General features: G+C 36.9%; 2 protein-coding genes and 1 long non-coding RNA gene across 3 annotated transcripts; 2 read left to right on the top strand and 1 right to left on the bottom strand.

The window, feature by feature from the left end:
- Window positions 1–974: 974 nt before the first annotated feature.
- On the top strand, window positions 975–10,946 carry LOC144642066 (uncharacterized). Its single transcript, XM_078501064.1, has 7 exons — window positions 975–1,120; window positions 4,678–4,958; window positions 5,537–5,789; window positions 7,828–8,149; window positions 9,347–9,459; window positions 9,949–10,132; window positions 10,637–10,946. The coding sequence occupies exons 2-7, from the start codon at window positions 4,678–4,680 to the stop codon at window positions 10,699–10,701; spliced, it is 1,218 nt and encodes a 405-aa protein (XP_078357190.1). The 5' UTR covers window positions 975–1,120; the 3' UTR covers window positions 10,702–10,946.
- A 1,414-nt stretch (window positions 10,947–12,360) lies between these two features.
- LOC144644607 (uncharacterized) lies at window positions 12,361–26,242 on the bottom strand. Its single transcript, XM_078504130.1, has 7 exons — window positions 25,886–26,242; window positions 25,556–25,612; window positions 16,552–16,628; window positions 15,863–16,136; window positions 15,473–15,591; window positions 14,974–15,038; window positions 12,361–13,607 (listed from the first exon to the last, which is right to left on the bottom strand). Exons 1-7 carry the CDS (start codon window positions 25,962–25,964, stop codon window positions 13,451–13,453), a joined length of 828 nt encoding a protein of 275 aa, XP_078360256.1. The 5' UTR covers window positions 25,965–26,242; the 3' UTR covers window positions 12,361–13,450.
- LOC144644609 (uncharacterized) lies at window positions 18,016–25,544 on the top strand. The gene is made up of 3 exons (XR_013569153.1): window positions 18,016–18,344; window positions 19,263–19,389; window positions 24,368–25,544. It is a non-coding gene; the product is annotated as an uncharacterized LOC144644609 (long non-coding RNA).
- Window positions 26,243–27,520: the final 1,278 nt, after the last annotated feature.

Below are 27,520 nucleotides of genomic sequence, written 5' to 3'. Positions count from 1 at the left end.
GACAAGTTGGTCTGAATAGATTTTGGTTTCTGGCGTAGACTTCTCGTTCAAAAGCAGAATTCGGCTTTATCGAGAACCCATAATTCAAAACATACTAATGCTTGCACTTTGTTTGACGGCATTTCCCTTACCCGACTTGCTCTCATCGACTACGGCCGAGTGTCCATAAGAGTGGGAAAAAATTTGAAAGTTGTCGTCAAAATAAAGTTTGTTGTGAACCTGCAGATTCCAGCGGGTTTATAGCACAGTAGATAACCGATTCGAAAACATCACAGAACGAATCTGTCACACAGCACCGCTTGTGAGCAAAAGAAATGTTCGTGTTCCCGTACCGTGAGGTTGGGCCACCTGTGGTTGCATGAACCTGTACCAAATAAGGGGAGTAGTTCCCGGAATTTCAGTCTACACTTCCTTTCTCGCGTCGCACTTGTCATTTTTAATGTAGGAACGATCTATGAACTCGATATTGATAGCTCCTGACTGTGTTTTGGTAAAAATGACAAAAATGGTAGGACTGTTCTATCCAGCTAAAAAAACCCACTGGCAAGTAGTTTTGGTAATAATAAAAAAATCCTCTTTTTTAATCTATAGTTGCAAAAAAATTGATTTAAACTACACGTATTGGAAAAAATCGAGGCTCTGCGATCTAAAATTTGCAAACTGAGTTTTTTTCTCGTTCCTTTTTGATACTGTTGGGCAATAGCTGAAAAAAGAAAGCAATAGATGTTTTGCTTTCGACGAGGGCATAATGTCACGCCAGTGGAAAAATAAATAGCTTTCAAACCTCGAAATTCCAACAGCCAGTTCGAAGGAAAACTTTTTTTAATCAATAACTACTAAAAGCTGAATTCTAAGGATTTCTTTTTAAATTACCGAAGCATTGAAGGGGTTTCAGCGCAAAAGGAAAATGCACCCTATTTTTAGCCTTTACCTAGCAAATGTCACACCAAGAAACTGAAAGAAGGACACATGCTGGGTGTATAGTTGCATAAATGTTTGAAGCAAGAAAACGTTTTACTTTGTTGCTTTGCTTAACTACGAACGAGTCAGTTGTTCCAGCACATCTTGAGTCAGCCAAACGAAATTCAACCCAACCAGTTTGCCACGTCCATTGATCGCGGTATGATTTTCTTGCTAATTTCTTAACTTTCTCATGCAATCTCTTCATTATACGTATTATAACACCAGATTTTAATATTGAAGGCACATCAAACAGTATTTATCATCTTTTATTAATAATAGCTCGCCCTAGTTGCATGGTGCTCTCTCTCTCGAGAGCATTTTCCATTTGCCAGCCAAAATCCCCGCATCGAGTTTTTTAAAATGTCTATTGTCGTATAGAACTGAATTTCTTTTAACTCTTAATAACTCTTATAGACAACCCGGAACAATAGGATCGATTTCCGCCGCTCTTTGTCGTTCTTCTGTCGCTGCCCGACTTTGTGCGATAAGAATAAAGAGCCTACAAAATTCAAGAATTTGAGATGGCACGCAGCGAACGTTTAAAAAAAAAAGACTTGAAAAATCTGGGGAGATATACCAAAGTTTCCGAATTTAATTTCCCTTTTGGATTTTTTGTTCTGTTATGTTTGTTTGCTTTTTTTGCGGCGCGAAGGCCGCAACGACCCAGGTTAAACTGTCTCAGTCGTCGAAGAAGTCAACATGGAGACAGCCATCGCCAACTCTTTGCATATAGTAAAAGATGCTGCTGTTCATCTCATGCAATACGTAAACTACTTAAATGAAAATCTTGATGTGTTTTTTTTACTGTTCTTATATCTGTGAATGATATATAAAAGCAACTGTTGGACAGGAAAGTTGCCCCTTTATGTTATTTGGGTGTCTATATAGATGCTACCATTCCAAATAAGAACATTCCCGGAATTTTGCCATCGTGAACTTAAGAAAACTGGAATTTCAACCGTAAAAAATGAAAGTAAGGGATGTTTCGGTTTCAAAAGACTGCACCAATTCTCGATCACACACACGATGAATACAGGACGTTACAATGCATTTGTTTAAGCAATTGCATTACATTTTTCGAAACAAATGGATATACATGAGATGTTTGAAATCTGTGAAAATTAAACAATGCACATGTATAATAAGCCCTAAAAGAAATCGTATTGAGCAGAAACGAAGACAAGGAAACAAAGAATGTCACTCTCATCGATCGTTTTAAACGAAATACTTGAAGGAGAATATTTACATATTACCGCTAATTTCAATTTGAACTTCATCAATGAAAGCCGATGTTGTCATTAAGTATAAAGAGAATTGGAAGCCTAGGCAAGCGGAGTTGTTGTTTAATCAGGAAGGAACAGGAAAAATGATATTTGGCAACAGTACTATATTTCTGCTGTCGTTGGTCTTTTGTTAAGCGTATTTTTATCTGATTGTAATTTAAATCGGGTTTTTATATTTTTACTTTTAAATTTCAAATGTAAACGCACTGAGACGTATGTAAAGTGCGTGCTAAGAACTGTTATTATTATTATTATTATTATTATTATTATTATTATTATTATTATTATTATTATTATTATTATAAGGTATAGAGAGCGACACTTTGGTGAAGCCACGAGCGACGCAGTGTCACAGGCGGAGCGGGAGATTTTTCTTCGGGCGTCCTGAAAACGAACGCGAACAGCAGCATACGTGTAAGGGAAACGCTAATGAGAAGATACAACAACAAGATAAAGAACGCCCGAAGACATCATAACGCTCCGCTGGCAGTTCATGCCCCGAACACAGATCACTAAGAGAGGGAGGGTGGGTCGCGATATTTGAACTGTAGTCGTGGTGTTTTAATGTCGAAAAACCTAAAAATGTGGTGTAGCTTCTAGGGAGCGGTTAATATAATACCGCCGCATCAATGGCCATGGGGTTAAAAAGCCATTTCCACTGGACTTGACTTGCATGTATAATAATAAAGTACTATGCAAATGACTTTGGATAGGGAAATTGTCGTGAATCTAAACTTCCGGTCCGATCCATTCACCGCAAATCATTTCGCATACACAAAAATGACATGCTGTTACGCCGCAAAATGTAATAATCGCCGCAAAATGTAATACTAACGCAAAATGTAATAACAATCGCCGCAAAATGTAATAATAACGCAAAATGTAATAACATTGACGCAAAATGTAATAAAGTCGTTAACGCAAAATGTAATAACTTTTTAACGCAAAATGTAAATTTTCTAACGCATAATGTAATAACGCAAAATGTAATAACTCTAAAATTTATATATATTTTAAAATCGTGTTGACAAGCCCAGTGGCATTAACTTTTTGTTGGTTTTATGCGAATTCAGCATTATATACGTACCATTTCATTGCTTTAAGAAAAGTTCCGGTTTAACTCAACTTGCATACTCGGGAAAAATATGTTGATATGCTAGCAAGGCTTCTAGTACGATCGCATTGCATGTCTACATGTATGTAATTAACCACTTGCTGTTGTTTATTTAATCGTTTGTTTGAGTTCATCTTTTGCCTACTAATTCCCCGCCTTTTAAGTAAACAACAGGACATTCCTCGACAAAATAGACCACAAATAGAGTAGTTCTAGTTTAAATAAAAAATATATTTTGACCATCAATACAAAATGAGATTAAGACTGTCTACTGACAGGGTCTGAAATATTGTGTAGACACTGACTGTTATGTTTTTAAAAAGGATGTAAGAGATATCGTCGGAAAAAGGAAGTTTTCGGTGGTTGTAATAAGCTTTAAGTTGATAATATTATGAAATCAGTGTGTGATTTATATTTCCCAAGTTTACTGGAAAGAAAGGGACAAAGTATTCTTGTTTTCAGGGATCCTATTAACCATTCACTTTAACGTTCTTGTTTACCTTCTTCGATGAGAAAGTGTTAATTGCATAGGATTGTGGGTGGCAAAAACTGACGTACGATTGACAACGATGACGACTATTTGCTTGTAACTGTTTTGCTATTATGACGGAATTGGGGGATGTATTTCTTAAACCGCCCCTTTCTGTTTCCACTTGTCTCGGGTGCTAAGAGGCCAGTTTTACCAGCACTAATGAAACACGTTTGTTAATGTACAAAACATACCCAACCTTTTGACAGTTAAGAGGCAAGGCTCCATCTCCTCCCCAATCTGATCTAAAAGGACAGCGTGGTTGACGAGGGTAAAAAATTCCTATCTTCTAAAGTAATTTCTAGAAAGAAATAGGTCTGGAAGAGGCAGTTCCTATATGGTCCTTGCAAACATACACGAGGTAAATTATTGAGTATAATTCGCCTAATTCAGGAAACAAACATGTTATTTTAGAGTTATTATATTTTGCGTTATTACATTATGCGTTAGAAAATTTATTACATTTTGCGTTAAAAAGTTATTACATTTTGCGTTAACAACTTTATTACATTTTGCGTCAATGCTATTACATTTTGCGTTATTATTACATTTTGCGGCGATTGTTATTACATTTTGCGTTAGTATTACATTTGGCGGCGATTATTACATTTTGCGGCGTAACAGCCTCTCATGAAAGAAACGCTGGCAAATGGTTGTCGCATGGCGAAATGAAAAGGCAAATAAAAACGTCTTCTTAAATACCAAAGATATTTCTTACAGTTTTAAACAGGAATGCAACCCTTTTGGAATCCTTGAATAATTCTCTCACTAATTTAATTTGTTTTCAGATGATGGAGGACGCAATTCGAAGGTTTGCTCAGGAGAACTTTAGTCATAAATACTTCCCAGTACTCCACGGCGAAACTGATAAAATACAACCCTTAGCGCTGGTGGTCAAACAACATCGGTCAATATGGAAACGACCTTTTGCAAAAATGGAAATGGTAATTCTTGCCGGATTTGAAAGATATGTAGAAAAAAGCGCAGAGGAAGCGGTTCGTGAATCTGTCGCATCGAAAATAAGAGAAGAAGAGCTCAAAATGAAACAGAGGATTGACTTGGGTGGCAGGTATTTACTTAACGTACTGTAGGTACTTTAAATTAGCTGCGTGACTAGCCGACGCATAACTTGCAAATATTTACTCTCTGTCTTCATCGTTGAGATTAGAAAATTTGTATAAAACTACAAAATCATGATGACGAGGATGATGATGATAACAAAAATATTAATTCGCATTCAACCTATAACTTTTTATTACATTATTAGTATAAATAAGAATACAAACTGAATAAAACATAAGATTAGAGTATTCCTAAAAAGTCAAAACACCATATAAAGGTGACGTGAGTAAAACAAAACATATCAGGAAAACGATTTGAAGACATTTGAAGTTATTTAGTGGGGCGGGAAAGATATTCGAAACGTAATCCGTTGTGAATAACGCAATCCCCTGGGGTGCCCTTGCTAAACTTGACGCGATGTTGTGTTATAAAAAGTACTAATGAGCATCTGACAGTTTCTTTAAGAGGAAAGGGAAAGCGGCATATCCCTTACCTTCGTATTCTGGAAAAATGGGAGGGACGAGCGGTGGTCACATAATTGCAACACTTAGCTTCACTGACACGTTTTTATTTTCTCAAACCTAGGGAGGAGGAGTTTGACGTTAGTCTCGGAGGATATGCAGGAGGAACTATTAAGTTAAATGACGACCAAGGGGTCCTGATACTCGGTGCATTAAGCCAGAAGTACATTGAAGATCTAGATCTCCGTGACATACTGGCAAATGCAGAACTAGATGCCAACAAAATGGAGACTTTTGCAGAATGTGACAAATTGCTTCTTATAACATCTGTTATTTACAGTGAAAAATTTGAACTGAAAGGGAAAAGAAGGCGTCAGGTAACTGTCTTTTAGATCGCATTCTATTGAATTTTCCCAACAAAAAACTCTTCCTGTAATTGTTTTCGATTGAAACCTTTGATAGATGTCAGGTCACGTTTTATTAGGTTCATATGTCTTCGGCTGAATGGGCTGGTTGTTTTGGCAAAAACTATTTTGTCTGATGAATTTGACAGTATTAGAGATAATTTAGGAGTTTTATCGACTGAAAACAGAAACCAAAAACTATATCGAGAAACGACAATTTTTGGTTTTCAAAATTCTAAAATCCAGAATCGCAATACCCCTGATTTTTTTATCCTTCACTGGCTATTAGACGTCCTGAATATAAATCTTTCTAAGGGTTTTTAGCTCGATGGCATTCGCCGTCTTTAAGGTAAATCATTTTGAATGTTGGAGTTTCACGCCACACGAGATCAAACACGAGATCAAAGATGTCCGCGGAAAGGCTGTCACGTAGACTAAAAAAATGCCTCATCCCGTGATTTTGGACGATTTGAACAGTTGAGGTTTTGTGAGAAGTATTTATGTGAATATTTTCTTGTTCATGAGGGCGACCTGACCGCTTTTTATAGCAGAAGTTAATGCCAGAAGTTTTCATTGATTTTCGTCCGCCATGTTGGAATCCAAGTAGTTGGGCTCCAGCATGTCGTTTCCATACTGTGCCCTCTAAATTTGCGTGGAACATTATGACGGATATCTCGATTATGGAATACCGGACAGACCTGAGACTTTAACAGGTTGTGAATATAGTAGTTTTCTACAACCTGTAATATTCAATAGTTTTTGATTAATTTTTTTTCGCGGCGTGACAGTGGCGTGACAGTGGCGTGACAGTGAAAACCACCTATAGACTAAGCTAAGGTCAGTTGAGAAAGGTTCCTGTGAAAACTTTAACATCCAATCAACCGACAAAACCTTTGATCATCACGATTTCAATTCGATTAACATTAACCTATATTTGATCTTGTTAAAAGCCTGTTTGCCGATTGGATACTCATCTAGTTTGACAAGATGAACAGGAAATGAACATACAAAAGTTACTTCGAATCGTGTGAAATCGAGTCTTTCCTAACAAGTACTCTGTAGGACAAGAAAAATACCCTCCTGGTCAATTTTGGCATTCCATTTTGATATTTGTCAATTATGCCCCATATGCATGATCTGGCAAGCATATAAACGGATAAGGTAGACGTCTCGGCCGGAGTTCATATTTCCGGAATAAAAATTTCTAAAATATTAAAAACAGACTGATGGGGACTGGAAGAGTCAGTTGCCATGGTAACAGAATTTTATTATTACCATGAGTATGTCACCTACAAAACTATTACTCTGCCAAGTTTCAATGGTCTCTGCAGCAAATTGACCAAGATAACTTAACTTTCTCTACTTGACATAAAATTTGGTTGAGTTGATGACGTCACAGTCCCCTTATTTGCATATTTTACGATTTTGTTAAAGCTTAAATAACTCCGGAACTAAAGCAGATGTTTGAAAACGGAATACGCCATTTTAAATCTTTGGTTGGATTCTCTATCATAAGCCTAAAATTGTAAAGGGTGAAAAGATTATCATAGTAGCACTTTAAACGCGCAAGGAATTTGACAGTTACAGTAAAAACCCGCGAGTAAGAACCTAACATTTAAGAACCTGTTAGGCTAAAATTTGCAAATTAGATACCATTTTTATAAGAACACTATTTAGCCTCAAATTTGGAAACAGGTTCATATTTTCTAAAATTGATTTAAAATGTTTACTTTTGGGAGATATGATTGGTGCTTCATTTTTACATAGACACTTATGTGGTATGCAAATTTTATACAAGAAATAGGCCAATAACCACTAAAATCTCTATAACAATATTGAAATTTTTTCTTCAGAAATTAAGAACCTATTTTAAAAGAACCTAATTAGCCTAAATTTGTGTTAATAACCCTTTATGTAAGAACCTGTTTGGCTAAAATGAAAAATAACAGGTTCTTACTCGCGGTTTTTTTACTGTATTATAAAAATGCATTTTCGTTCACTTGATTCACAGGAAGAAGGAAACTTTGAACTGAGAAATCTCCCACCATATTTGCAGTTTATCATGGGAAACAGGGACCCAATTGCGCGACTGCATTATAAGTCAGATTATACTCCTCCAGAGGCGGTGGTGAGTAACTCAGAAGCACCATTTCTTTTCAAGTGCTGCCGCGTGGATTACAATAAAGAAACCAATCGACTGGAAATCCGCAAAGGAGAGTATGTTGGTAAAACTATAGAAAGAGCCATGGGCGACACACCCAATGAGAGTAATGAGGAGGAGGACGAGTATGATGACACTCTGGTAGATGCCACGGACCAGACAGATTTATCAGGTGAGCGCAACAGATTACCATAAAACGTGATATTTACTGAACCTTGCTATTTTAATCAGCGTCTTTCAAATTAGTTTAAGCGTTTGCTCGAGAATAAGCGATGAACCGGAAATTTGATTTGTTTTAAATCTACATTTTGTGATTATTTTTTTCAAACTCTGCTCAAAAATACACTTAATAATAGTTACATTTCTTTACATTTACTTGGCGTGGGTAAATATGGCAATGTAAAATCCTTTTTACCGACCGAGTGACAATAGCACTTCGTGTATTGACAAACCAACATTAAGCCATACTCTCTAAGATTTACCCAATTTTTTAAGCCTTCCTTTCAGTTTAGCCTTTTACTAAGGTGTGGAGTACAGGTGTATTTTAGTAAGTTTAGCTGCATCCAAGCTAAGTAAAAGTCGGAATAACGTCACAATGTTACATGTTAGTACATTACATCGTGCAATATGCTAAAAAATATGTGTAAGGTATCTTGGAAAAGCGTCCACATATTTGAAATAGCTTCTGATGTTTTCCTTGTACTCCCGAAAGAATAAGAACATTTTTGTAGATGGGCAATGATGACTAGAAGATTGTGCAATAATAAGGAAATCTGATGATTTCCAAGGATATACTTGAGCTCACACATCTGCAAACCTGTATAACTGCACTCACACCTACTAACACCTACATGCGTACGTGGGCTATGGTCAAAACACCCGTGGGTCATTATCGGGAATATTTAGCCATAGTATATCCATCCACAATTGTTAGAAGTTTATTTAAGTCCTGGTGCCGCCCTCTCTACACTTCGGTACTGAGAGTGAGTGGGGTGGGGCTGTATACGTCGTTTAACATAAAACCGAAGCGCCAAATTCAACCAAACGTCATTCAAAAGGTAGATTTTGTTAGTCGCCAATTTCTTCCTGAGATGTTGTTTAAGTGAAAAAACGCGAGAAACGAAATAGCGTCGCCTCCTTGTTCCTCGGGGAATTTCGTGAGGGGATACATGCGAGAGGGTGGTTCACGCATTATGCAATTATGCGATCCTTGCCCGTGACCCCGGTATCGAGGCAATATGTTACACAATACTCTATAGTATGTAATCACTAGTAACTCTTCATTGACAGATAAACTTAACCTCGAGTTGAAGACATAAAAATATCGTTTGCCTACAAATATTCCCTTTTTTAATATTTTATCAACTAGACTGTCTTACAACCAAAGACATTTCGAAATTGGACAACATAACTAAAGTTGTGCTGCTAGCTGAGAAGACAAGGGCGCGGCGTAAGGCTCGTGTCAGCAAGTATCTGCGATGGGTAAGTGACAGAATTTGAAATCAACTATTTTTGGTGGAAAAAATTAACTTCAAATGAAGACAAAAATACAAACAGCGCATACCCATGGTGTTTTGAGACTAACAAATACCCTAAAGGCAATGAGATTGATTTTCTAAAAAATTCAGTTTCTGTGTATTATTTTCCTCTCCTGCCTGCCTGCCTGCCTGTCTGTCTGTCTGCCTGTCTGTCTGTCTGTCTGTCTGTCTGTCTGTCTCTCAGTCTGTCTGTCTGTTGGTTGGTCGGTCTGTCTGTCAGTTCGTTATTACCTTCGTCTTTTCTTTTATTCTGTTTCCTAATTTATTGTTACCAAGATGCTTGCGATATAATTAAGTATCATGACGTAAACCCATCCTCTATAACGTGAACGAACACAACTGGCTTTCATTCAAATGTGTTTGCTCGAAAACTTGTTATTTTCCGGCCCAAGGTCTGTAAGGAATTTAAAAGCGTCTAATGCTTTTTCGACAGTTTGAAGAAGCCTTGATGACTGACCAAAACAAGTTAATGCTTGATGACCCACTGACTTCCGAAGATTGTAGATTCCTCAGAAGTGCCTACCTTCCTTGTGCGACTAATACCACCATGTTGGATCTGACATCTCTCTCAAAGGAAGACATTCAGGCATATGGAATTGTCTTTAAAGTGCTCAATGGTAACCATAGCAGCATCGTGTTTATTACGTAATCCCACCAACGCCATTTACTACCCATCTCCCCCACCCCGTCCCCGCCGCCTTCATCCCGTACGGCATGTAGAATATGCATGTCTGTATAAAAAAAAAAAAAAAAAATTTTCCACACTTCTCAATTACTGTATAAAACAGATGTATGTGAGCAATGTGGCTTAGTTTTTCCAAGTTTTTTGTTTCGAAATCAATCGGTCTCGGTCTTCCACAGTCCCACACTTTAACTTTTTCGGTTTACTATAACGTCTTTGGTGTTTCACAGTTTAAGTAAAATAACAGTTGATGTTTCCTGGCTGTTTGACTGACAAATGACTAAAAAATGAGTGATTAGAGTAGTGGTATTCCACTGTTGATCGGTTCATTTATTGCTAAGATTAGTTTGAGATATTGTCAGCAACGATTAAATGCTGCCGAATCATTACTAATCTTAAAGTGGTTATTTAGATTTATTCACTATATCCTGACCAACAGATTTACCTGATGAACAATGGAAAGAACTGGAGATGACTTTAGCAGCTGGTGGCCGTGCTGAGTGAAAGGAACTTGGTTAAGAAAGAAGCCAATTCCAAATGACTTATTCAGTTTCGTTGTCAATGTGCTATTAACTACAATTTTATTAATTGTTATCGCTGCTGCCATAAAGTAGACGTTGTATTGTATCGCATAAAATTGTTCCAAAAGTAATGACTTTCCAGATGTAATGATTCCCAAATTAACGATGTATTACTGGTTGTTAATAAATCCTGAAATAAAAGATCATCTGAAGAAAGAGAAAAATCAAGCTTGGCTTTACTTAATGTCAATCGGTGTAGAGTGAAAAGTTTGCAGGTACACATCTTAACCTTCTTAAAACCCATTCTATTCGTACGATAATTTCGAGACTTATAAAACAACAACAACAACAAGCAGGCAATATAGTATGCTTCCCTCCACCAAGTTGACTTACTTGACTTATTTCTTTAGGCTCCTCGTGGAGCAAAGGGCGTCAACAATGCTGCCGTAGAGGCCAGGGGGGTGTAACTCCCCGCCATACTTCGCCCTGCCTGGCAATCCCATACTTTACCTGCTTCCACCTACTACGACGTGGACGTGGGTTTTACTATATCGCAAATAATTTATAATAAAAATATATTTTTTCCTTCGATGGCGGAGACTTTCCAAGGTTTGTACTCGTTCACACCACTGCAAGGACCCACTTTTCACACTTAGTTTTATTTTCCATATCTCTCTCACACTTTCTTCTTTTGTCTAAAAACTTCCCCTTCTTGATCACATTCACTACAATTTGAAATTGCCTGATAGTTTTAGTTTTTAAAGATCTCAGTCTAAGTTAAAATGTCAAAATGATTTACGGTTGTAGAAAGAGTGTTACCCTGAGACTGAGGTAGAAAGCTTTATGCTTAAGCTCTGGTAATGACCAGTCTCTATTGTTTCAGCGTGTGGTAGTTTACGAGAGCTCATTTTCGTTAACGTCCAGTTATACAACCCCAGACAAAAAGAGTTAGGAAAGTTGCAAAAACTAACCCGAACAGAAAAAAAAATCGAATTCAGCAAAGTGCATGACCACAATAAACAACCCCATTCCTGTACTGCTGTAGGATCCCCCTCGTTCCCCCTATCAATGTTGGTCCCTCACTTGACAATCTTGTGTGTGTAAGGTCGCTTTACACTCAACATTAAATAGGGCTGGGGAGGGAAAGAACAAAAGGGCAAAACGTCCCAAGATTTTTTGTCAAGGGCTGAAGTTACGACCACTTTTTCGAATTCCCGAGGTGATCACTAAAGAACTTTGACTCTTAGTAGTTTTTTTTTCTTTTCAAAAATTTGTTCAACACTTGTGCAAGGCCCCACTCTGCCAGACCCTTCTGTGCCGAATCCGCACATATAAACTGAAAGAGTATTTATAGCAGAAACACACCATACCATTCACTCCTAGAAATCAGTTGACCCCATTTCCAAAGTCTGGAACACTTTTTCAGACAATGACACTTAAGCCAAATTATATTCTAGTCTTGCTTTATTCTGTTAATCAATAGCCTTAATTCCAAACTTCCTTAATAATGATGTCATCTTTCCAAACAAGTTTAGAACCGAACCACCAATAAAAAATTCTAAAAGCTCTCAAACACTCAAAAAGCTATTAAAAGCACATAAGCCCTCTTAAAAGCTCTAAAAAGGTCAGAAACCTCAAACTCTAAAACAAGCTCTCAAAAAACGTTACTGCCCTATGGTACTTTGTTAAACTTAGCAACAAGTCTTGTTAAACGCAACCTGAGTGTTTAGAGGTTTGTTTCACGATGTGAAAAGGATATAAAAAAAAAAGACAGAAATGTGTGAATAAATCGAGTTAAAAGTCAGGGAGATTTCTAAGAAATGGCGGTAAACACTTATTCGTGTTCCTGTTTTTGCGAGGCTAAGAGGAAGACGTATTGACCAATACGAGCTGGTTTGTGGCAAACAAAAACAAAGCAAACATTATAAACCTATTGAAGCAATCGATCTGTAAAGATTAGACAAGTTGTCGCTTAGCTTAAAGTCAGTTTCCTGCTCTTTTCTCCATTTAACAAAACTAATTCCAAGTTGATTTAAGTTTGATCTGATTTCAAACTAATGCAAGCAAGACCTAAACTACTTGAACGTAATTCGACTCCTTATTCGAGTTTCCAGTCCGGTCAGCGGCTTTGAAAAGCCTTGGTTAATATCTTCATCACAATGAGAAAGGAAAATAACGTTTTACAAATAACTATTAACCGAAAACAAAACGTCTACAAAATCTATCAGGACGGTTAATTACACAATTTGCACGTTGTGCTGTTCTAGGACATTGTGCTGTTCTTAAACATTTCCTGCATTCCCTGTCCTTCGTTAATCAAAGACCTAAACTATTTTTATGTTGTTTATTTTGTTTTGTTAAGCAATGTAATAAAAGAAAAGTATTTGTAAAAAAATAATAAAAGGAAGCTAAGATTTAACCTGCCTAATCAAGTTGCTTGTCACTCTCCTAAAATGCCTACAATGATCTACAATCACACTAACACATTTCTATACGTACTTATCTCTAAACGTTCTAATAAAACAAGTGTCGGGCACATTTCTACAATCGTAATAACACATTTCTATACCTACTTAAATCTAAACATTCTTATAAAAGAATGGTCCTAACACAATAACATATTTCTATAGCTACTCAAATCCAAACATTCTAATAAAACAAATGTCAGGCACATTTCCAACAGGGGAAAAACGTATTGATCTGCTGCAGTCCAAAGTGTTTTCCCCAGGCCTTTAACGTGGCTTGGTGCACCCGCACTGATTGATAATGTAAATCTCCTTGGTTTTGAAATCCCCGGTGTACACAGCCTCTGTGGTGTAGTTGGTGACAATACAGACACTTGGGTGAAAGTAAGTACAATAGCTGCCACACGACTTGAGGTCCATAAATCTGTTGAGAAAAAGAGAATATTTAACAATTAGACTACGAGCCCGAGTTTTCTATGAGCAAATAGTCAACGAGGCGCAGCCGAGTTGACTATCGCTCATAGAAGACGAGGGCGAGTAGTCTAATTGTTTTAGTAGAAACTCTAAAGGATTGCAGTCCAAAACCTTCAATTTTGTGCACTTTGAAGACAAAAATCAAGAAAATTTACCGCTTAAAGAGCTACGCGCGCGCGCGACTGTTTTTTTATCGACGAATAGAAAACAGTGGGAGAACCAATCAGATTCGCGGATTTCCAATAGAACACAGCTGAGTTTCTACTAAATATATTTATAACCCACCGATTAATTTTGCGCACGCTAATTATACAAAACGCATCACGTGGTACAAAATTGGACGACGGGTACCAGGCAATATACCCCGCTCGATTTGATATCCGTCGCCCGATTTTTTACACAAGTACAAAACAAACAAACAAAGTCACCTTTTCATGCCTAACTTTTTTAGAATAAAAAGAAAATCAAGTCACAGTGTTAAAACAGTTACGTAACCCAACTAGTTTGCATTTATTTCAACCGCAGTTACGCCATGATTATCACTTTAGGTCTTCCCTATTTACCGGCGATAACACACGTTGTAAAAAGTAATCGAAGGGTTATAAAATAAATACGCCCTTTTTCTGGCTTGCTGGTTTATTGGATCAATGTCATTGGCTGAAAGATTGTCCTTAAAATTTCACAGTTTCCCTCGAAGCTTCACTTCTCGGCCAACTGTTCATTTTTTGGACAATCTTTCAGCTTCCGGCATTATCCTCCAATATACCAGCCGCCTGAAGGGGTTTATTTACTAAATAGTCATTACTTGGTCTATTCCTATATTACTGGACAGTACGTTTGGCAGCTACAGACATTGTCACGTGTGACTGTGGTACCCAATTGCCCGTAAATTTAATATTATTATTAACCCTTTCACCACCGCACGTTTTAACAAAAAAGTGAGAAAAAAGAAAGAAATGGTGCACAAAACTTGGTGGAGCTCGAAAACTTCCGCCGGAATTGTTCAAGTTGTAATTTACATTCGACGCTTGGCCACCCATCGTCGACAGTTTTAGTACACTTGGTTTGGTGGTAATTTATAACGAACCTGGACCATTATTTAATGTTTTCTTTAACACTGATTTTGTTTTTACTTTTGAAGTTACACAAAATCCCCGTGATATTTCCCTTTTAATCTCTCCTAGTTAAGGTAATCTGTATGCTTGTATGTCAGTGCTTTCTGTAGAGTAAACCACTTTTTAATGATCTTTTTCGATTTTAACACCACTTTGTGTCCACACTTAGCTAACTCCTACAGAAAAGATAAAGTTACGTACTCAAGTAAACAATGTTCACAGACTCTGGGGCAGCCGGTTCCAACGCACATCCCAACATCTTTTTCCTAGAAATATATCAACAAGAGATTCTTAACACAAGTTTTAGCGAAAATAAGTACAACAGGCAAATAATCAAAAGAATGTCACATTAGACTAAGATCCTTAACTCTAGACGAGAACTCACTTGAAAGATAGATATAACAAAGCAAAAAAAAAAAAAAAAAACGCTGCCAAAACAAACTTCAGAAAAAACTAACACGCTATAGGAGATTTACATGAGGGATATCTTTTACAGTGAAGTATAGCAACGAAGCCTACATGAAATGAAAAGAACAATGGCTATAAGTATTTACATCAGTTAACGTACTCTTGTGCCTACGATGGGTATGCTTATTTAGGAAACATGTGAGTTTGGCCACTGATCAATTTCCTGAGTGAATGAGCAGAAGAAGACGCTTTTTTTGCGCATGCCCAACTGTTCAGTTCTGCTCGTACATACCTCTTGGATCCAGCCCTTCTCCGACTTTCGCTTGAAAACTTCGCGAAATGCAACACGGTGACATCCGGGACTCACGCATCCACACCTCTCGGTGACAGAAACAGTCATGTCACTGTCTCCTATTGCAAAACAAGTAAAACTAGTTTTAGCCTCTCTGCACAATGATATCGAATGTGTAATTTGCTACTGGAAACGGTCTTGATAAAATAAAAAAAATGATTGCCTGATTGTCATTCTGAATTTTTCATAGCTGTCGCGTTGACGAAATGGAAATCTATTAGCTTTAAAAATAGGAAAACAACTATCGAGAACAAAGTTTGGCACTTTTGGATACAATTCATTAAAATTTACAGGGGAGTAGCTGGTGTTCCTTCTTTGATTCACACCCACCATTTGGTCCTCTGATGGCTATCTTTCGACTATCAATAGCTTTGCACTCATGTCCATCAATTCCACAAACACCAACGCAGGAACCAATATCGTGACGGCGACTGTACGTCGTTCCGTTAAAGAAGGTTTTATAGAGAGACAAACGGCGGCAGGGACCGGATGTATGCTGGTAGCCACACTTCCGAATGACAGACTTGTATTTTGTATCACCAATCAGTTGATAACTCTTGCTTAACATCTCCGTTGGGTTGCAGGAATAACCTTTGGTATTTCCCTGCGATTAAAAATATTTTTAAATGATTGACTTTGGATGTCACGATTGCATTGTATTTGAACATCTTTCGAGGTGGGTCACTTAAAACAGAAGTTCAGCTTATGCGCACTTTTGAATACGGTTCGCTTAATAACACGCAAGAGTGGAGCGACAGTGCAGGTGGAGACCCTTGAAAAACATTGTTTTCGAGATACATTAGAATAATCCCTCTATTAGCCATAAATAGTACCATTTAATTACTAGCCAGCTCGTGAAACCCAACGATGCGGTATAATAGATATGCAAGGATTGAGATTAGATCTGGGGAAAAGGGTAAACGATTTATTAAACGATCTAAAAAATGCAACCTAATTAGTCGACATTTAAAAAGACATGGAGTTAAACTCTGTAAAACTTTGTGCGGTTGTTATCTTACCTTAGTGAAAACATTGTTGTTGTGGCAAATTTCCTCGCAGCGTCCTACGTCGTCTACAACATTCCAGTAAGTGATGTCTAAACACAGTTGAAAAAGACATTAATTATTCAAAAGGAATGGTTTCAATGAAAATGCGCTATTCAGGCCACATTAAAGCGCTGTAACTCCCAATACAGAAAAAGGCATTCTGTAATTTAGATACAGTTTGGGACCCATTCATTGCATTAATTTATTGTTTTTAAGCTAAGAAAGAAAATAAAAATTACATATTTATTTCACAAGTCCGATGAATTGAAAGCTTAAGTTTTCGCACAGTAAAATTAATTAACATTGAGCAAAAAAGCCCTGAACTTGTTCTACCCCCGGCAAAAAAAAAAAAAAAACCAAAAAAATAAAGATGATAGATGACGTTATATGACGTCACTAACTCCGCCATCTTGGATTTTACTGCTTGCTTAGAAAGTCAGAGAGTAATAAAAATTAAAACAAAATCAAGCCAAAATGTTGACAGAATGCAAACAATAGATGATTTTGCGTTTTTTTTTAAGAAAACTGGAACAATCGGAGAATTGTATCAAAGCAGTCGACATTGACCAAACCTGCATGTAATTATGTGCTCTCCATGGCAATGTCAAAAATCATGAACAAATCAAATATACATTTTTCCTAGAATAGCAGATAATTTTATTGAAACACGGTAAAATTCCTTGGATTTGATAGGATTCCCTGCCTTGGATTCACTAAATAAGGTGTTCTTTAATGCAGTACTAGTTCTCAACACTATTGCGTCTCGCTGAGAATGCAAGAACTAAAACTGCAAAGCACTTAAATTCCACCATGCCCTCAGATTGTGTGAACTTTTCACTGACTCGATCAAAGCGTGAATATTCACGTGGCGCAGTACCTATACACGCACGTGGCCCAGTGAGCCTTCTCGTTCCTCGTGGACACGTGTACTTTCTGAATGGAGCGCGTTGATCATTGAGCTGGACTAGAAACGTAAAGTGAAGTTTTTCATAGTTTGTTTTTTATATTTCTGCTGTACAAAAAGCAAACACCGGTTGTAAATTTTTGCTTTCGCCTCGCCAGTAGAGTAGGTAGAGCGTATCAGTTCTAAGGGCACCACATCTCTCATTCAACTACACCTGTACACGTGTAGACACTCTCACGTTGAGCTTAAGCGTTTTGCTGTTGTTAATGGTTGTTTTGTCTCGTCAATCTTTCTTTTGTTCAACTACACGTGCAGACTACCGCCACGTGGAGATAAGAGGTCACCACCGCAGCTATTTACACAATGTTAACTCTGATCAGCTCTAACACCCGTCTAAATCAGTAACATGAATTTGTTAGAAGAGACTAATATACACAGCATCTTTCATATTAGAATATTATTTCATCGATACATCTTTTATAGCTTAGAGGTTTTGTTTCCACTTTGTTCCAAGGAACTTTCTAAAAACCTGTCGAGTCATAATTTCAAAGAGACAATTTCTTAATACAGGTTTGTCAAGATATTTGTAACTTCTGTAATGAGAAAATGCGGGTTGTAAATGGTTGCTTTCTCTCGTTAATCTTTCTACAATTCAACAACACGTGTAGACTCACGTGGAGTTTTATAGCTGGCGGGGCGAGAGGTCAACACCACAGTTTTTTTAGTTAGCTTCACACTGTTTTTTCGTCAGTTCTAACAAGTTTAATATTTCTCCTGTCTGCCTGAAACATCTTTTACATTAGTGTTCCAAAGGACTGAGTACGTTCGGAATGCAGCCAAGGATAAGCCATCGCTTCTAAAGGTAATTCAAGTTCAAAAAATTTTAATACGAATAGCACATTTGCACGATGTCGTCATTTGACTACAAATACCAGAATTCATTTCGCCTTTCCTTGTTATTCAAATTTGAATTCCCAGTGAGGTTTGAAAAACAATTGCTCTAATTAGAATGACAAAAAGCCAAAGCGGAGGATTCTGGTAGTTGTAGTCAAGTGACGCCATCATGCAAATCGCCTATTGAAACAAGTATTCTGTATATATAAATTACTATTTGTCATATATCTTGCACATGCACAGACCAGAAGCAGTAGTTTAGTCGGCATTTTCATAGTTCTGACCTTGGAATTTCGTCATATAAAAAAATTTTAATACGAATTGAAACAAGTATTCTGTATATATAAATTACTATTTGTCATATATCTTGCATATGCACAGACCAGAAGCAGTAGTTTAGTCGGCATTTTCATAGTTCTGACCTTGGAATTTCATCATATATATCTCTTAGTGTTGGGAAAGTCAAATGCGGCCTTTTGGTGCGTTTTACTTTGGTTAGAAATCCAAATCTTTCATCTTTTAACGAAGATCGAGTACGTTCGTGCGACGGTGTTTTAAGATGTTTATTAATTTTGTATTCCTCACTTTTAGTGGCATGAAAGTTATCTTTTGCTGGAATCATTCGAAGTTCTTGCGTTATTTTTCTGAATTTAAACTTGAACCTCGCCTGGAAAGTAAATCAGCTTTAGTTAGCGATGAAAATTTCCAGTGTAAATGTCTGGCGGAAAAGTCTTGAGTAGTCATCGAGTCAATAGATGAGATTTCATGTGTTGTTCAGCCGCCATTTGTAAATTTTACAACCGGATTTTCAATGAGGGTGATACATTGCCTGCTTTTAAAATTCGTTTTTCTTTCTGATGTGTCATGTTTTTATCGTTTTTTTTAGGGTTTTCTGTTTTGTAAGGCTTCCGAGTCTCTACAACTATAAGCCGAGCAGCTGAGAATCCGCCAGTCTCGAGGTGTAATTAACTGGTGCTGCAGCGACGTCTCTGGAATCGTCAGCATATTGAAAGGTAATATGTTCAGACACATTGTATCCAGAAGATCAGAGTAACGAAAAAAATGAAACTCAACAGAAGATAAAATGTCTGTGCAGCTATTTCAATCAATTCATTTCAAATATGTTTTAAGAGAACCATGTGATCGAAATATCTGACTAAATAAGCTGTTTCGAGGTGTATGCAAAAATGGCCGGTTGCCATTAAATCCTTCTCGACGACGTGGAACACCATCTTTTTTTTCTCAAAAACCCACTTACGATTAACACAGATAGTAGTTGTTTCTTACACTCTAAACGTTTAACTGCGTGTCAAAAAACAAACCAGACAATCGATATTACCCGAAACAGTTTCTTAGAGAAAAGTGTGAAAAAACATAGCGATGTTGATTGCTTTTTCCAGTTCAAATCCGTCCGGAAACGAACCCGATTTGTGAGCTTCGGTACTTTTGAAAATCACACGCCCTATTTGGACAACATTAATGAATATATCTCCGTTATCTACATTTCCTAAGCTTTCAGAAAATATATACTTTGCTGGGGTTTTCGTTAATTACCAGACGGTAAGGCAGCTCCAACGCATGATGGTCATTTGGGGTATACTGATACCTTAAAAAGTCCGAACTTTGTACCGGCTTTGGCAGTTAAAATACAAGTGTTTGCGTTCTGTTCCAATGAGCATCGTTCGGCGAAATTTACTTTTCCCGCAGCAACAACGCCCTGGTCACAATTTTCTTCCTCGCATGAACGAAACTCTTATAGATAAAAATAAAACAATTTACCCAGAACAGGATGAAATATTTACTCGTGCTTTTACCACTGACCAAAGTAATCTGCATATGCTTCCCGGTAGAAACGTATGCTTCTTTAACAAAAAATACCTGTGAGATGTTCAGTGTTTAAACCTACGGTTCTTATCACAGATAACCAAAACCAGCGATAATTTCACAAAAAAATTTTTTTTAAGTTAAGAATTTAATGGTATTATCATAAAAGCCACTCATGCATTGCTATTAAGAGTTTACAATGTTTTATATCTAACTGAGATATATTGGAGCAATGATTCATTGAATTCGTCTTTCTGCGAAATGGAAACGCTGTATCCGAAGGCATTGATGTTTCTCTCATTTGGACGACATTAAAATGTTAATCATGTAAAGTTTCATTTGCAATCATTGCTGAATGTGTCATTTAAAACAGTTAAGGTTTGCAATTCACAAAATCACGTGAGCACCTTCAGTTAATTGAGCTAGATTTCACCCTAAAATCAATAATTTGTTATTGAAGATATGAACTAAACTGGCAGAAGACTTAATGCATGGCGTTTGTATTGCAGAGCAGATAAGACATTTACTTTTTCACTTCCTATAACTGACAGGTATGCAACTTGAGCTGTCCTGTTAAAGATAAACTCTATGGTTGTGCAATAATGTTAAAGTTCAGTTGGAATACGTGGCTCCATGTTACTTGATATTAAAGTAGCATCAACTATCAAAATTGTAACTCTTTTAATAAGGTCGCATGGACAGTTAGCCTGCTTTAAACTTAACACGGCGTTTAAGTACGTTGAGATGTTACAGCGTGTAGACTTTATATCATGCTATAAGAGTTCGACAGGTTCAGATATATGGCAGCGTTTCTTGCAGTATATTTCGAACGGAAAACAAGAAAACATATGGACAAGCATGCTGTAAATTTGCTCACCTAAATCAAAGCTGAGATCTAGTTGTCTTTGACGCTTGACAGAAGTCTAGACAGTATACGGCTAAGTGTTCCGATAGCAAACAAGTAATCATGTTGTTAATAGACTTTGGTTCAGTTCAAATCGAATGACTGATAACATTAACACAATATTCCACTGGCCCTACTTTGTCGTGGTACTTTTACGTATCAGACTTTCGGTTTGACAGCTATATTGTCTCAAGATAAACTGGGTTATTTAATTTTCCTTTACAACTCGGATTACGGTTTGCATATACATGTTGTACTGAAGAAAGTGGCATGTATTACCATACTTGCAAAACTGGCTATCTTGAGGTAACACTCGGCTACCTCAATGCTGCGGCCTGAAAAAGTCAGTGTTCTTCCAAACAAGATAATGCGATCGAAAATAAAAGGGTTTTGCGTGTTGGCTTTGTTCGCTTTTTCAATTTCACTTTTTGTCTACCAAGTGAAATATTTTGGCCTCCTCATTATATTTATGCAGGTCTGCAAAATCGGCGACTTAGGGGAACCTTAACTTGAGATTACTATTGCTAGAATATAAATTGCCAGCTAATGTTTTGCATGGATTTAAAGGGGAAATTGAGTTTATCGCCACAACTTTCTTATGTAAAAGACGAGGTTTGGTGAAGAATATTCCAATTGCACTAACATATAGTATGTAAACCATTATTATTTGGAGCAAAAAATGATTTGTTATAATATCGCCCTGAAACTCTTTGCATAAACAATCTTCTGGCACTCAAATGTATTAGGCCGTACTTAATCAGCATTTTGGACTACTCTAATTGCAGTATTTAACAATTAGCCAAATTAACTTTGAACTTGCTTAGCTAACATTAATATTCCGGGTTCCTTTAATTTGTATCAGTTGTCGCGAGCAAAGGCCGATTAACGAGTGTATGCTAAACTGAGAACAACCTTTCATTTTCGTTCAGTTGGCTCGATCAAACAAATTTTCATCTTTTTCAGTTGTATGTCGTCTGTTTTCATGTTAGGCAGGAATAGCAAGAACGCCTTAGCAAAAACAACAGCAGTGAATTTTGATTATGTGAAGACTTAAAGGTTACCACTAACATGCATGCTACCATTTGCTTCATTCAGCGAAGTACAGCAAAATGTGTTTGTGAGCTGCTTGCAAGGTTCTTTCCTAATCTATGTTAAAAAGATACTACAAAAATTCGTGATATTATTACTCCGCTTTCTTTGTTGAAGAATATGCTTTTCAGGATTGTTGTTTTTTTCGGAATTGTTTTGTCTCACAGAGAATGGCATCGCGAGGTCATGGTCGGTGGCCAACTTAAAGACTCCGACTGATTTATGCGCGTGCAATTGTACAGTACATGTCGAACGAAAAAAGCAATATTAGTCTTTCCAGGGAATGGCCAAACAGTTAAAAACTTTACAACTTCTTTTTTCCTTGTAATTCAGATGATTTCGAACCAGTTTTTTGGCGATGGACTTTCTGATCTGTGTCAACACTCCGTCATGAAATTGTTTATTCATTGTCTTACCAGAGTACAATATGAAGGCTAGTTTGACCACAAAAGGTTCATTCATCGGGAAGGACTGAAAGTTAAGGCTGTCCCAGACATCTCCAAAGTAGCATGTAAACATCTTTCTTTGGCACTTTTTTCATAATGGACCTGTAAGTACCCTGAAGGTACTTCTTCATTCGAGATAGGAGAATGCGTGCGAATGCCTTTCTTCCAACGACAAAACTTGCTTGCAAGACAAAAGGGACTGTTTTTCATAATTGTTTGCACTACTTAAGTTAAGTAATCAAACGCTTCAAAGTGATTTGTTTCGGTGCAGTATAGAAAGCCTCCCTTCCAATGAGGAAATTCGTGTACAGGGCGAAAAGGGCCATTTTGCTATAAATCCATGCACTTTTTTTTAAGTTTAGCAATCAAACACTCCAAAGTGATTTGTTCCAAAACGTAAATTGGTGCGAAATAAATATTAGGCAAGAAAGTTTGCAAGGCGCTGTAAGCGGGACGAGTATTTTGAAGATTTTGAACAATGTTTTGATGCCAGTAACTCATTTAAAAGAGGATGTAGTTTTATCATCAGTTCCTTGGACTGGTTTAAAATATGCAGGTAAATATAAAAGTTACCAAAGGTCTAGTTTTCAAAAAGCGTCCTGCATTGTCCGAGCTGGTTATTAAGAATAAATATTTAAATATATTGATGTCTTATTGATAAAGAAAGGCTTCGGTAAGTGAGGATAGGACAAACTGATAGGAATGAAAGTCCTACGTTTTATACATGAGCCTCTGGCTCGGACATTGAGAGAGACCTCGTCCCACACGTATGGACAATAAAATTGTATTGTATTGTATTGCGGTCAAGCTAAAACCGATGCTTCGTTTACTGACTAACGAGAAAAGTAAAGAAGAATTCCAGAAGTTGCAGAATGAACAGTTCATTTCCTTGATCGAGTTTAAGAGAAAAAATAATGGAAAATCGTCTGCGGTATAGCATGCAATTTAGCAATCCGGTCAGGCTCGTATTTAGTTGATGTTATTCGCTCGGGAACGCCATTAAATTGAGTGAAGCCCAAAGTAAACTAAGGAAAGTGGAAAATTCTTCTATAATAACTGGAAGCATGTGACCTTTCATAAGAAGGAATGTGTTCTTCGAAACATTTGTAATAGATAATAACAATAATAGCAATGATAGTCTTTTTATACAACCAACATACGTCTATCTTTACACAAATTCCATAGCCGTGATAATATATAATTGTTTTGCACAGTCACAATTTTAAATAGGTTATCAGGTTTGTGGGAAAGCTTAACTTGTAGATATAAAACCGCTATCGGTATAATTTATAAATTCAAGCTGCAGTTTACTTTGCTTATCATTATTGACATTTGCGAATCTGGCTAAATGACTTCTGGAAGCATTGGGTCTTACATATCAAGGATGACTCTACAAACGCCATGGAAATTAAGAATGAAATTCTTTATTTAAGATGTAAAAAAGATTGATTCCAGTTTTGACAAATGTTAGCTCATTCCAGACGTGCCAAGGAACAGCTAAATCAGTTTTTATGTCTCGGACAAGCTAGGGCATCAAATTTTTGGCGTTGCGGTGCAGAACATTTGTAGGAATGTATGCCTCAATAGCTTTGTCTGAGTTTTTGGAACAGAAGCTAGAGGAAGCAAAGGTCAAACTGTTATGAGCTATAAACTGAAGCCAATAATACGTCAATCTCACATGAGATTTCATGGCTAGGGAAATTGACTAACTTTTATTATTTTTTGCAGAACAATCCATGACTGACGCATTTAAATTAAAGGGAATGGTAGACCAGATTGCCAAACCCGTTTAAGAAGAAATGTGCTGGGGCAATTGTCGTTTTGTTATCCAGGTTTAAGGCTAATGGGAAGATACTCACTGAGTGCTTCCCTACATTCATCAAGAGAAAAAAAGAAACTGTTTCCAATTGCGAACGCTTTAGCAAACCGTAACAGTCGCAGTCCAACTCAAGGTAAATTACAAGCAATGAGTCCTCGATCTGTTTCGGAGCCGAGCATACGTACACTAAGTTATTGATTTAAGTTATTTTCCCCACTTGATAGGATTTCTCTTCGTTCGCAGTATGGTTATTCTAATCAGTAAATTGCATTAAAAAAACCTTTATAATAAGTAATTCGTTGTAGTTGTAAGCGGGAAATGCTTGATGCATAGTTGAGGAGAATATTTTATTGAGAAAGTAGCAGAGCTAATAGTTCCCCTGATGTAGTATAAGGTGCCAAGACTGCTTGTCTCCAATGAATGCGTGCATGTAAGCTCATGTTGTTGTTTTGTCCCTGACAGTATTTTAACGATAATTGAATAACGCGAGATGAAGGTGCTTCGCTATCAAAGAGTGATGGGTGCGTAACCTTCCTAATCGCATTTTTCCAATTTGCTGCATCATGTCTGCACGTAATACATCATTTTTGAAAGGGTGAAATAGGGATTTAAACTTTATTACCACCGATAACGGTTAATGTAAGTTTCAATTAAGACTAGATATGTCACCCCAGGACAGATAAAGTGTTCTTTTGGCGGGACTTTCTTAATGCAGCGTTTCAGATCAGGAAACGAGATGAGAACTTGAAAACGCTGCGGTGCTTCCCATTTGTGGCAAAGAAATCCACGTCGCGTTATCCTTCCCTCCATGCTTTATTTTATTGTGATAAGTTGTTCGTGGATTATGACGGACGGGTGAGAGACATTAGGATGAACAAGCAAATGTAGCTTAAAATTGTCTATTATTCTTAAATACAGTAAAATATCAACAAAATGTGTATTTTTACTCTAAATATCACCTCCTATAAATAAATGCCCTTTTTCTGCGAATAGTAAGCTAACAGATAGCAATTTTTAAGCTCTGAGATCTTGCAAGAACCATTTATTGACAGTGAAGAAATCGCGAGCTTTGTTAATTATAATAAGAAGACCTTTACCAATTCCGATAGTTGTGTTGTTAGATAATCGGCGACAGCGACAGTTCTTCGTCTTTCCTATGAAAAGAAACCCACATCTAGGTGTCAGACCATTTTAACAAATTATTTTACGTTTCATTATACTGTACTTGTTAATCGCAATCGGAGTATTTTTCATTATAATCAATTCTTAGCAACTCACAACAAATCAACCTGGTCGATTTTTTTTACTAGAAGTATCTCTGCGATAATTCGTTTAATCAGCTATTTGTTTAGTAGTGTTTGTTACCCATTGCCAGTAAAACTAAAATAACTTAAGATTGTTCGGTATACATACTAAATAAAATTTACCAGCATCTGCGCCTTGAATATACGCAGTGACCAGAAAAAGAACAAGAGTTGTTTTGACAATGACAGTCATCATTTTCATCTATCAGTAGGGGCGGAACTGCAACCTGGCCAACTTCTTCTTGAGACGCTATACGAGAAGTGTGGTTCAAACAGGGAAAGCCGTGCCTTTTTAGAATTTAAACGTCTGTCACGTGAACCGGCCAATAAAAAAAGAGCCAATCACAAGACAATATGTCTACGTTTTTTTTTAGCTCTTACTGTTCCTCAGAACTCAGACCCTTTAATGCTCTAGGTATGGTGATGAATTTTTCAAAATTATTTATACTAAAGTTTTTAGGAAACGTTCAACCCATAAATAAACTTGTAAAATAACTAGCTTGTATTTAAAGTAACTTTCAATTTAACAATTATTTATTATTATCATTATTTCTAAACAGCTGTCGTAATTTTGGTCTGTTGTGCTTTTCCAAGTAACCCCCCCAAACACACTCCTAACTATCCCATCTTAACTTAAACTCTGAAATTCATTCGTATATCTATTACTCAGTATCTCATAGTGGTTTTTCTTCTTATAAATTTTTTTTTAATTACCACCCATGGAAATAAGCCCTTCAAAACTAGCCTCTCTCCCCAGTTTTTAGGCGCGAGAATCCTTTCGATGAAAGCCTTTCCCTTCCCCCACCCCACGAATATAAGGCATGGCCTTAGCTCGTAAATGAAGCGTTACAAGCCTCAAATTGGAAAGGTAAAGCCAAAAAGCCTTTGAAACAATTTTAAGTGCAGGGCTTTTTCTCTGAATTTTGCGTTAGGCGTTAGCGTGTGCAGTGCTGCACGTATCCTTTCAGAAGTTGCAGATACAAAAACGTGAGCTTAAAATTGCATAACAACAGTGGTCAAGTTCATTACCTCTGCTATCGACTAATGTGCCCTTTATTCTATTTTAGTCAGTTTTTTTTTCTTTTCTTTTTTTTTTGGGGGGGGGGGGGGATCATTACACGACCAATAGCACGCTTGTTTTCATTTATTCCAAAATAACAGACCACATGCGACGCTCTTGCATGTTATAACTGCTTACTTGTCGATGCATTTATTTTCTCGGCATCTTTTAAAGTTTTTAAAATACGAAGAACTTAATAATTTTCTTGAAAATAGGCACAGATATTTGTATGGAATTTGAACGCCTTAGAATTAACGTTATCATAGTCAGAACAGATTCGATAAAATTTTGTTTTTGTTCTGTCCGCAAAAAGATTAAGGCGCCCGATAAGTTTCAAGGCTCGTATCCCTTTTGCACATAAACAAATTACGTGACAAAAACCAGCAACTATTTGAAAAGCTTGGCAATGAATTCCTGGTATATATTGTCGAAATAAAAATTAAGGAACTAATTAAACTTACCGGTATAAAAATAAAGGATGTTAAAGTATTTTGTTTTCATTCGCAAAATATATAAAATATTGGAAACGTGTTAACCTTTTACCCTCAGCTATTTGAGTAAAAAAAGAAGCGAACAAAACAAAAGCAAAGTGTGCTGGATTTTCAGCTGAAACAGTCACTTTTGCTTAATTTTAAACCTGCCCTTTACATATCTCTAAACAGTTTGATCGTAGTTTTTGTAGTGAATATGGCAAGGGG

This window comes from Oculina patagonica, chromosome 2, assembly GCF_052425735.1.
Source record: "Oculina patagonica isolate OP01 chromosome 2, crgOcupat, whole genome shotgun sequence".
Lineage (NCBI taxonomy): Eukaryota > Metazoa > Cnidaria > Anthozoa > Scleractinia > Oculinidae > Oculina > Oculina patagonica.
This window is presented reverse-complemented; position numbering and strand designations above follow the sequence as displayed.

Coding starts and splice junctions, on each gene's coding strand:
- LOC144642066 (XM_078501064.1), top strand. CDS start 4,678: ATGATGGAGGACGCAATTCGAAGGTTTGCTCAGGAGAACTTTAGTCAT. Junction 4,959..5,536: donor AGGATTGACTTGGGTGGCAG/GTATTTACTTAA, acceptor TCTCAAACCTAG/GGAGGAGGAGTTTGACGTTA. Junction 9,460..9,948: donor TCAGCAAGTATCTGCGATGG/GTAAGTGACAGA, acceptor CTTTTTCGACAG/TTTGAAGAAGCCTTGATGAC.
- LOC144644607 (XM_078504130.1), bottom strand. CDS start 25,964: ATGAAAATGATGACTGTCATTGTCAAAACAACTCTTGTTCTTTTTCTG. Junction 25,613..25,885: donor TATTCAAGGCGCAGATGCTG/GTAAATTTTATT, acceptor TTCTTTTCATAG/GAAAGACGAAGAACTGTCGC. Junction 16,137..16,551: donor ACAACAATGTTTTCACTAAG/GTAAGATAACAA, acceptor TTTTAATCGCAG/GGAAATACCAAAGGTTATTC.